Source organism: Ursus americanus, chromosome 34 (genome assembly GCF_024610735.1).
Source record: "Ursus americanus isolate L20-20 chromosome 34, mUrsAme1.1.p, whole genome shotgun sequence".
NCBI lineage: Eukaryota > Metazoa > Chordata > Mammalia > Carnivora > Ursidae > Ursus > Ursus americanus.
This window is the reverse complement of record NC_142160.1, coordinates 27,782,606-27,794,926: the sequence shown is the minus strand read 5'-3', so window position 1 is coordinate 27,794,926 and position 12,321 is coordinate 27,782,606. Positions and strand designations below refer to the sequence as shown.

Sequence of the window (12,321 nt, the reverse complement as noted above, 5' to 3'; positions counted from 1 at the left end):
ATAGATAGATAGATAGATATAGAGAGAGAGAGATGGCCAAAAAGCACATGGAAAGTTGTTCAACGTCATAGGTCATTACAGAAATGCAAATCAAAACCCCAATGCACTAGAATGGCTACAATGAAGAAAGTAAAATAATACGTATTAACAAGGATGTGCAGAAACAGGAAACTTACACATTGCTGGTGGGGATATAAAATGGTATAGCCACTGCAGAAAATGTTATAGCAGCTCCTCAGAAGAACAAACATGGAAATACCATATGATCTAGTGATTCTACTACTAGGTATATAAACAACAGAAATGAAAGCTATGTCCACATAACTTGCACATGATAGCAGCGTTTTTCATAACAGCCAAAAGGTAGAAACAATCCAAATGTCTACCAAAGGATAAACTGAAAAGCAAATTGTGGTATTTACATACAGTAGAGTATTTCTAAGCCATAAAAGGAACGAAGTACTGATATATGGTACAACTTGGATAAGCCTTGAAAACATGATACTAAATGAATGAAAGAAGCCAGGCACAAATGGTCACAATTGTAATGATTCCTTTTACATGAAATATTCAGGAAAGGCAAATCCGTATAGATAAAAGGCCAATGGTTGTCAGGGAAATGAAGGTAATTATTTGTAGGGCTTTCTGTGCTAATGAAAAATTTTGAAACAGAGAGAGATGGGGTTGCGCAATATTGTGAATGCACTAAATGACTTGTATACTTCAAAATGGTTAATTTATGTTATGTGAACTTTGCCTCAATAAAAAAATCTAAAATATACCTTACATTTTTATGAGAGACATTTGTGCATTTAAGGTATAATCAGCATTATTTTAGTTCTTGAAAAAAGTTTAAAAAAAACCCATGTAAAATGTCAAGTTAATACATATTAATAATTCAATAAACAGGAGTTGTTTTGTTAGGATCATTCCACTGAGATAAGGAGACTTGCAGACAATCTTGTATATCACAATAAATAAAGTAGATTATTCAGTAAATTATGTTATCTAAAAGATTATAAAATAATGATATATAAGAATGGTCAAAACTTGTGCTGAGTTTTAAAATATTCTAACAAAATCTGCATTCCTGACCCAAATTGTGTAATGCAGGAGTTTGGAGTTGGACCGACCAGTTTTATACTAACTATGTGACCTCGGGCAATTTAAATAATGTATCAATAAACTTCAATTTTTTCAACAATAAATTGGGGGTAATAATGCCTAATTAACATGTATGCTTAACAGAAAATGTCTATCATAGAGCCTAACATGTAGGGATCATTAAACATAAACTATAACACATGATTACCTAATCCAATTTAAAACTCATTAATCCATTCAATAAAAATATATTCATTAACTAATACACGCCAGGTACTGTGCTAGGTGCTAGAAAAGTTTAGATGAAAGGCTTATTTGTATCCGCCAGCAGTTCGAAAGCCAGTTGATTTGGGGGTGGGGCACACTGGGAAAGGAGATGAGTTGAGGAAGCATGGCTGAAAAAAAAACTGATGAACAGAAAATAGTTATTAAATTCAGCAAGAGATTGATGTAAGCAAAATGGCTGATGGAGAACTCAGACTAAAGGAGGCAGAAAGAATGTTTCACAAATGACTGAGTGAAAGCATCGGACAGCAATGAAAAGTTGAGGCAACTAGGCATTGACTAGAACGGGACATGAGGAAACTCTACAGTGAGGGAAATGTTCTATATCTTATTAGAGTGGTGGATATATATATATAACTCATATATATATATGAGTTAAATACGGATTTATAGATATAACTCATATATATATATGAGTTAAATATGCATAACTATACTTTCGATCCATGCATTTTACTGTTTATAATTAAAGACAGAATCACACACACAAACACACAGATACATATATTCTTTTGAATTACAGGCAAACTGGTCCTCAAAGGTTACTGAAAAGGCAGAAAAGATACCAATTAGATACTATATGACAATGTAAATGAGGCAATATAAATCTAATCCATTACTTTCCTCGTAATTCATCTATGGATTGTTTCATTATAAGAAAACTATATTCCTAATTATGATAATTCATAATTCAATCTGTTCATCTATCCAAGATGATGAAAATCTTAATTTTAACTGAATTTGTCAAATTCCATGAATTTGAGAATTCTATAAAATATTGGGGAATTTTAATAAAAATTTAGGATTTTGCATTCATTCCCAATTTTAATTCCTTAGTCCAATTAAAAAACTAAAAGTGAAAATAGATGAATTACTGGTACTTAACACACCATGGGAACAAATGTACACAAGGAAACTTCTGGAGTGATAGATATGTTCATTATCTTGATTGTGGTATTGTAGTGATCATTTCTTGGGTATATCTATCTATCTATGTATAAAACTTACCAAACCATACACTGTAAATTTATGCACTTTACTGTATATCAATTATATCTTTAAAAAGTACATACACAGGGGCGCCTGGGTGGCACAGCGGTTAAGCGTCTGCCTTGGGCTCAGGGCGTGATCCCGGCATTATGGGATCGAGCCCCACATCAGGCTCCTCCACTGGGAGCCTGCTTCTTCCTCTCCCACTCCCCCTGCTTGTGTTCCCTCTCTCGCTGCCTGTCTCTATCTCTGTCGAATAAATAAATAAAATCTTTAAAAAAAAAAAAAGTACATACACAACATACAAACGTATAAATACACATACAACCAACAAGTCTGCTAAAACTAGTTACAAGTGACAAAGCCAAATTTTGTAAGAATATGGAGTAACCATAATTTCATACGTTGTCAGGAATGCAGAATGGTACAAATATTTTGGAAAAGGTTTGGCAATTTCTTATAAAACTAACCATACATTAGTTTATGACCAAGTAGTTCCATTCCTAATTATTTACTCAAGAAAACTGAACACACAAAAGATTGTTCAAGAGAGTTCTTACCAGTTTTATTCATAACAACTAAAAACTGGAAACAGCTCAGGTGTCCATCAGCTGGAGGATAAACAAAATGCAGCATGTAGACAACGGAATAACTACTCAGCAATAAAAAGGAGCAAACTACTTATGCAATCAATAACATAGATGAGACTCAAAATATTATGCTAAGTGAAAGAAGCTTTACACAGAATGCACATGTGTGATCCTATTTATATGAAAAGGCAAAACTAATCTATGATATAAAAAAGCAGAACCGTGATTGTCTCTTGGGGGTGGTGGGAAGACCAGGAAGAAACAGAATGACCTCTTGTGGAGTGATGATAATGTTCTGTATCTTGAAAGGGTTTATTTGGCTAACAGAGATGTCAAAGCCCAGGGAATGGTGGGTATACTTAAGATTTGTGCATTTCGTTGTAAATTTTACTTCAAAATGAAAAAAAAAAAGAATTGTAAATAAATACTGACTAGCTAATGACACATATGCTCAAGTGTTTGGGGTTAAGATACACTCATGTCTGCTACTTTAAAACCAACAAAACATAACTCGATGGATGGACAGATAAGTGATAAAGCCACATATAATGACATGTTAAAACAACCTAGGTGGTGGGTATATGGGTATTCATTGTACAATTCTTCCAACTCTTCTGTATGTTTGAAAAGTTTCATAATAAGATCTTGGGGAAAAATCAGTTTGTAAGACAGTAGTGACTCCATTTTTTGCACATTCATGTCTGTGTATTCATGGACCAGCATATATGAAATATAGGCATACATATGTTTATATATGTTTTATATTCAACTGCTCCCTCTCAATCAGATAGATCCTTCCAATTCACTTAAAAAATACTCAAGTTCCTCCTGTCCCTAAATGATACAAACAAACAAAAAACTTCCTCAAAATTCCATCCTCCTTCAGCTACTCCTAGGTCACTTCTGTTCCTTTCGAAGCCACATTTCTTAAAGAGGTAAGCATCCTTCCCATGTCTATGCATTAGCCTACTTCTTCTGGCTTGTGCCCCCCCAGATTCTAGCAAAATAGCTCTTTTTTTTTTTTAAAGATTTTATGTATTTATTTAACAGAGATGGAGACAGCCAGCGAGAGAGGGAACACAAGCAGGGGGAGTGGGAGAGGAAGAAGCAGGCTCATAGTGGAGGAGCCTGATGTGGGGCTCGATCCCATAACGCCGGGATCACGCCCTGAGCCGAAGGCAGACGCTTAACTGCTGTGCCACCCAGGCGCCCCCCAGCAAAATAGCTCTTGTGCAAGATACCAATAATTTCCAATGTCACTAGATCAAATGCACATTTTAAAATCCTCATCCCTTGAAGAATGTAAAATATTAAACTGACATTTTTAAATTTGAAATGAGGGAAACAAACTTTATTTGGTATATAAACCAAGCTTTTTTAAAAAGAAAAGCTCAATTTCATATTATGGTCAAGTTAGAATGTGAGAAGGGGAAAACTTAAGGGATGTTATCACAAAAAAGGAAAAAAAAGAATGAGATTATACTACAGTCCAAATGATAAATGCCAGTGGTAATAAATGCCAACAGTAAATATTCATAGACCATTTCCACCTAATTCTACTGTATTTTGAAATTCTACTAAACTCATTAACCATTGTCCACATTTCTTCAACTGGTTTAGTCATTGTATTTATAGAAGCTCCACCTTAAATGGATCTCCCAACCCCCTATTTATGTAGAAATTATTCCCTGAGCTACAGGAATAATAACCAGAGATGTAGGTCTCCAAGGATCAGAAAAATCCAGCTAAGTATCAAAACTAGTATAGAAACTATGTCCTAATCTTCAGAAGATACGCCCTCAAGACTTTCAAAGCACATTCATAACACAATTGAAAGCCTTCCAGGGATTTCAGTGTGTCAGGTAATATAAAAATGTGCAGTAAAATCAGTTTAAAAATATACATCATAAAATAAAGGGAATTTCTTTATAACATGGAATTCAGAGATGAAAGCTAAATTTGAGCCTTAAACATGCATACGAATTTGAATTGTATTTAGTAGTTTTAATGGGAGGAGATGCCAAACTAGTTCCCAAAAAGGTCACTTTTTATAGCACCCTCATGTTTCTGATTTTGCAGATTAGCAGGCATTGGCTAGTCAAAGAAGTGTGGGAAAGGACATTCTAGCATGGGCAAACACAATAAAACTGTATGTAAGATAGTCATATTAGTTACTTATAGTTATAGATATTTATTTTCCTCTAGTATTCATCTGTATATCTTGGTCACAGATGATAGTTTCCTAAAGGCTCCTTTCTTTATTCTTGCTACCTATTCTCCTGAGAAAGTAAATTTGTTTATTCCATAAGCAATTATTTAGCACCTTCAATGTGCAAGCCTAGAACTATGTACATTGCCTGGGCTTAAAGAACAAAACAGTATGGCTACTGGTGATACACTATGCTTATTGAAGGACTTAGTTTCACTCTAGCTTTTTACATCAGAGCTTTATACACAATTGCATTATTAGACTATTTTTTTAAGATTTTATTTATTTATTTGAGAGAGAGAAAGTGAGAGAAATCACACACACACATGAGCAGGGGGAGGGGCAGAGAGAGAAGAAGAGGGAGAGAGAGAATCCGAAGCAGACTCAGCTGGGCGTGAAGCCTGATATGGGGCTTGATCTCACAACCTTGTGATCATGACCTGAGCGGATACAAGAGTATGGCCCTTAACCCACTGCACCACCCAGGCACCCCTAGACTATTTTTAAATGTTAAATTGGTTTTTCACTTACCTTTGAGTTCCACTAACAATGGCAGTGTCATGAAGAATAAAATAGCTTAAATTCAATTATAATGAAGGAAACACGGAAGGATTTAATCAGAAACTAGACAAACACTCCTGAAAATCCAGAGTGATTGTATAGTATAAAGTCTAGCTTCAGAACTCTAATCTTTTTAGTTCACAAACCTTTGTGATAAGCAGCTTCTGACAGGGCTCCCAATAATCCCCACCTGTTGGTATCCACAGGCCTGTTTAATCTTCCCCCTTGACTAAGAGCTGAACCTAGCAACTTGCTTCTAAAGAAGCAAATATGGCAAAAGTGAAGGGCTGTCTCTTCTGTGATGAGGTTACAAAAGACCATGGGTTCTCTCTTACTTATGCTCTCTTGCCCTCTCACTTGCTCTCCCTGATGAAGCATGCTGCCATGTTATAAGAAACTCTATTAAGAGGCCCATGTAGCAAGGAACCAAGGGAGCCCTTCACCAATAAATAGCTCATGAGAAACTGAGGCCTCAGTCTAACATCCCACAAGGAACTGAATCCCGCCAACAACCATATGGCCTGGAAGGGAATCTGCCCTAGTCCAACCTTGATAGGACTGCTGCCTTGCAAGAGGTGGAGCCAGAGGACCCAGCTAATCTGTACCTGGATTCCTGACCCACAGAAACTGTAGTATGATAAATGCATACTGTTGTAAGCTTCTAAATTTTGAGGTAATTTGTTATGCAGCAATAGATAACCAACATACACTCCTTCTGAAGAAAAGCATATAAGTATACAAATTCTTGCACACATTTTAGGGAAATAGGAAGCCTCTCTGAAGTCCACCAGTGGTATTCCTAGTGGTCCAGGGATCCCAGATTTAAAAACTTCTGATATGATAAACTCTACACAATATACACAAAAGGCCTGCAAGAAGTCAATTTAACCATGTTACATACCTTAACAAATGTCAGAATACTTTCCTTCCATACAGTATTGCTAAGAAAGTCAAACTACTTTAAATATAAATTGATATTTTAGTGCTAGTATCACCAAAGGTAAAATCAAGCCAAGCTATACCAAAACATTATTTTGAATAACGTATTTCACAGATACTAAATAAGTACTGAGGATAAAATAATTACTACACACCATCCTAATTTTGAGGACCTTCCTGTCCACTGGGTGAGAAACACACACACACACACACACACACACACACACACACACACACACACACAATAGCTACTATAACAGTTGAGAGTACAAATAGAGATTTGTATGTGGTATCCATTCAGGTACATCATAAAATGACTTTAATGAATTTCAATTATAAAGTAATTAAAAGAAATACCTGTACTGTTTTTCCAAGTCCCATGTCATCACCAAGAATACACCCTTTTCCTTGGATGAAGTGTGCATAGAGAAACTGGGCTCCTTCCCTCTGGTAGTCTCTCAAATACCTGTTAATAGTATAAGGAATAGCGTCTCCATCTTCAGATAATGGAAAAGCAACAGCAGATGATGGAAATTTTCGGTCTGGGAAATAAGGCTTTTCCAAATCTTCATCATCAAATATAAAATTCCTGGAGCAATCTTTAACAGATTTTACTTCTTGAAGCCTTTTAAGAGGTACTTTTCTTTCTTGAAAATCTGAATATAAGATGATTGCAAATGACTTCCCATTTTCATCCACTGTGATAGATTTTATGCTTGCTTCACAAAGTGTTCCATTATCTGGAGAAGGGGCAAGACATCTTTCTCCTGGATGCCATATGTCTGTAATAATAAAGAAGAAAATAAAATTTCCAAATCTAACTTATAAAGTAACTCCCCATTTATCCACTGCTATGAGAAAAAAAAAATGTACCTCACATGAATACCCTTTCCAAATTACTGAAACAAGATAAATTATAACATGTATAGATATTCTCCTAAAACATATTAACAGATGTTCTCCTATAATAAGCAGAAGAAAGGATATATAATTTATTTCCAGTGGTTCTCACCCTGGCTGTGTGTCACAATCTCCTCATACATGCTTGGACATTAACTCTGTTGATTATGGTTCAGTGGCTATGGGCCACAGTTTTATTACTTTGTTATTTTTATTTATTTATTTCATTTTATTTTATTTCTATTTATTTATTTATTACTTTGTTTGGTGGATATTGTTGAATTCAAAGGCCATTCTTATTCACAGCCAGGGTTGAGAACTGCTAATTTAGGTACTCATGATGATTCATGAACATTACATATATTATTCATGATATGGTAGACTAATAGTAAATGGGACTTGATAATGAGTAAGCTAAAATCCTCTAAACAGCAATGCTTTTGTGATTCTCCTGTCTGTTTTTTCCCATCTCCTTTCTCTGGAGACAGCTGTTCCTTCTTGTCAATATTGCTGCTTCTAAACTGTTCCTTGAATTTGTATACAACTAACCAAGGGAATCTCCAATTCAACTACAGAAACTACAGAGTGATGTGTGCCAGCCCTGCCACAACTTTTTTCCCTTCTAGGTTTTCAAGGATTGCAGTTCTTTAAAAAGTGATGAATTCTAAGATCTCTTTCTGCTAAGATTCTATTATTCTTTGAAAAATCTGACCCCTTTGTCTATATGTATTTATTCCGTGCTTCATTGCACAGCTTTCTATTTTCTTTTCTTTTTTTTTTTTTTTGAAGATTTTATTTATTCATTTGACAGAGAGAGAGAGCGAGAGAGCACAAGCAGGGGAGTGGCAGAGGGAGAGGAAGAAGCAGGTCCCCCCACTGAAGGAAGCCTGATGCAGGGCTCCATCCCAAGCACCCTGGGATCATGACCCGAGCTGAAGGCAGAAGCTTAACCCACTGAGCCACCGAGACGCTCCGACTATTTTATTTTCTATTCAGAAAATATAGCACTATGAATAGGGAAGGGAACATCTTTAGATCATACAACCAGTATAATTAAAAGATACCAAATAGAAGAAATTAAGTAAAAATAATTTTCTAAATGGAATTTCTTATAGCCAGAATTACAGAGGAGCTGTATGACTACAGATGTAAGAATACTAGGAATTATTTTTCTCATATATTTCTTATTGAGGTCAGATAACCATTGGTAGTTTCTTAGGGTCTTTCCAATGATTTCTCGTTAGATTTTTATAATATTTGTGATTATAATATGACTAATATATCTATACTCTCTGAAGCACGAATAGCTCATTATGCTATTCCTCATCAGTTGTTCCTCAAAAGTAAAACCATTATCCCCTCTAACTTTGGTAAGGTTATTTTGCATAACAATTAGAAGTAGCCCGAGAAAAATCTGTTCTTATTCTAATCTTTGAACCCAAACTGAGAACTGTCACACAATTCTAAAAGACACAGTTTTAACATGAAACTAAAACCTTGATCCACTGTACAGGGATAACAGATTACTGGGCCCTATTTTCATAACAGTACCATTTGAGCCTTAAGACCTGAATTAATTCTTATAGCAATTCTTAACACATTATTTCTGTTTCACATGATTTGTTTGCCCATCCAGAAAACGCCTTCCAATTTTTAAAGACTTAAGTCATTAATGAGTTTATTATTCAACATATATGTTTTAACACCAATTACCTACCAAATACTGTACCACACAATAGGTATAAAATAAAAAAAAAATGTCAAAAATGATAATGATTGAACTTTGCTCAGAACTAGTCTTTCCAAATCTCATTAAATGGCATCATCATCTAGCCAACTTTTCATGGTAGAAAACTTTTAGCCAGCCCTTATTCCTCTTTTTATATTACTCCCTACATCCAATCCATCAGAAAGTCCTGCTGGTTCTCCCTCAAAATGTATCATTTCCCTCCATCATGCTACCACCTCTCTAAAACAACTGTCGGCAAACTTTTTCTGTAAAGAATCAGATTTTAGCTATTTATTATTTTAGTTTTGCAGGCTCTACTGTCTCTTACCCTTGTAACACAAAAGCAGGGACAGAGAACACATAAACAAATGGGCATGGCTTTGTTCCAACAAAACTTTACCTACAACAAGTGTCAGGCTGGATTTGGCTCTAGCCCACAGTTTGCTGCCCTCTGCCCTAAAGCCACCTTTGGCTTTCTCCTAAATTACCGCTATAAACTCCTAACCATTCTCTCTGCTGCCACCATTTCCCCCCCTACAATCCATTTTACACAAAGCAGCAATACTAGTTAAAAATATAAATTACTGGGGTTCCTCGATGGCTCAGTCAGTTAAGCATCTGACTCTTGATTTTGGCTCAGGTCATGATCTCTGGGTCCTGGGATCCAGCCCTACATCAGGCTCCATGCTCAGTGGGGTATCTGCTTGAGGATTCTCTTCCCCTCTTTCTACCCCTCCCCCTGCTTGCATGCTCTCTCTCTAAAATAAATAAATAAATTTAAAAAAATAAAATTATTAGTAAATCTTTAAAATCTTTCAATAGTTATCATTGCATAAAGAATAAACTACAAACTCCTTACTATGGCCTATAAGCCCCAGTATGATCTGCCAATACTCACCTCTCCAACTCAATTTCTCCCTGTACTCAAACATGCTAAGCAATCTTCTCTCAGCTGTTTTTATGTCATCTCCTCCACTTATTTAAAGTAGAGTACCCTTTTATTCTGTACCTCAGTATTTTATTGCCTCCATAACTCATATTACAATGTTTAATGACTATGTTTACTTGTTTTTATCTGCCTTTCCCTCTAGAGAGTAATTTCCTTTCCAGGAAAATGTCTGTATTTTTCAAGTTTTATCCCCAGCATCAGCACGCAGTAGGCACTCAATAAATGTGCTGAATTTATTAACAAAAACACATCCTTGATCTCACAGATCCTAGATACCTAGTGAGGGAGACACATACTAAAAAGCTCACAGACATGAAATTGTAATAAGTGCTTCAGAAGATAACAACAGAGTGCTATGAAAAAGAAGTACTGAAGAAACATTATTTAAAAGGGAAGAAGATCTAACAAGAGTATCTCTGAGCACACAGCATGTGCAAAAGCCCTGTGGGCTTCACACAATTTCTGGACATCTATTTAGTTCCTTAGTTTGAATAATTTCTAGAACTAAATAGATTCTGTTAAGTTTGGGCAAAGGCTAGAATCTCTCTGTATCAAATTCTAGAACAAATAGCTTAACTTGGGAGGACTTCCTGTGGGGTTGAATGGAGGGTCCTCTTTAACGCCATTTCCTTTCCTCCTTCATTCCAGACTGGCCTCCTTGCTATTCCTCAACCACGGCAAGCATGCTCCCATCTCACGGCCCCTGAGCTTTCTGTTCCTTCCATCAACACTCTCCCTAAACACACAAATGACTGAGTTTTTCACTACATTCAGGTCTCTGCTACAATGGCATCTCCTCAGAGGTGTTTTCTCTGACCACTGAATCTAAAATAGCACTCCCTGCCACTCTTCCTTTGTCCTGTTTAATTCCATTTTCAGAGAAAAATATGAAATATTTGTTATTGTTTATCTCAACTTAGTTCCCTAGAGCAGGGACTTACTTAGTTCACTACTATATCCTGGGCACCTAGAACACTGTTTGAAATTGAAATACTTGTAGGACTAACACATATTTATATAGAGCTAACATTTGAAGACTTACGTGTGCCAAGCATGTGCTTTATTTCATTTACGCCTCGCCACCATCATTCCATGACTTCATATAATATTGTTAGTTCCATTTTACAAATGGTGAAACAGATAAAGGTTAACCAACTTGCCCATGGTTACACAGCTTAAAAATGGCAGATCCTGAATTTGAACCAAGCTATTTGACCTTGTGGCAAACATACTGTACCATGCACACATGAATGAACAAGTCCCTGGAACTGAGTAGTCCCTGCTCCTTTTAACTGAGGTCTGAGCATCACAGTCACTACAATCTCCACTCAGCAGCTTCACTACTTATTTCACCTGCCAGGCTTCTATGGGTAGTTATATTTGTGATCCCTGAGTTGTAGTGTCAATTCCTAGCCTTCAGAGTTGAGGCTTATTACATAAACCTCTCTAAACTTTAGCTCTGAATTCCTCATCTATTTAATGAGATCGATACCTTTCTCAAAGAAGGATGGGGATAAACAATCAGCATATTGCTGGGCACATAACAAATACTCAATATCTGATAGTTTTCTTGTATCACTTTTAATAATGAAATAATGGGGGCAAAAGGCATTCTATTTGACTTGTGTTAGATAACCACAACCTCCTTAAACCCTCTCTTGAGGACCCGATAAATGTTGACTCTAAGGCCCTGATTCAGTACATCACATATTAAGCTCTGTGTGTAATCAAATAATGTGAACTGAATATCTCAACCTTTATTCACCTATGTAACAACAAACTTCTACCATTCGCTAAGAACTGGGGCATACAAGCCTAAAGAATCAACATACCACACATTTATTGAGTGCTTATTGTGGACCAGAAGCTGGGTCACATAAGTGCTTTGCATATACCATCTTATTTAGTAATCACAAGAACTCCGCAATAATCTCAATTTTACAGATGGGGAAACTGCCCAAAGTTTCTCAGCAAGAAACTGTCAGAGCTAGCACTAGATCCAGTCTGACTCCAGAGTCCAGGTTCTCAACACTGAATACCAAGGAATTGGTGCCAGACTCCAGCT

General features: G+C 36.1%; 1 protein-coding gene across 2 annotated transcripts in view; it reads right to left on the bottom strand.

The window, feature by feature from the left end:
* The window catches only part of ERCC6L2 (ERCC excision repair 6 like 2), a 149,634-nt gene that overhangs the window by 121,602 nt on the left and 15,711 nt on the right, over window positions 1-12,321 (bottom strand). For both annotated transcript variants that reach the window (XM_087858836.1, XM_045780841.2), the window contains exon 2: window positions 7,036-7,460. In XM_087858836.1, coding sequence (XP_087714962.1) covers window positions 7,036-7,460 — 425 coding nt within the window. The remainder of the gene's footprint in view (window positions 1-7,035; window positions 7,461-12,321) is intronic.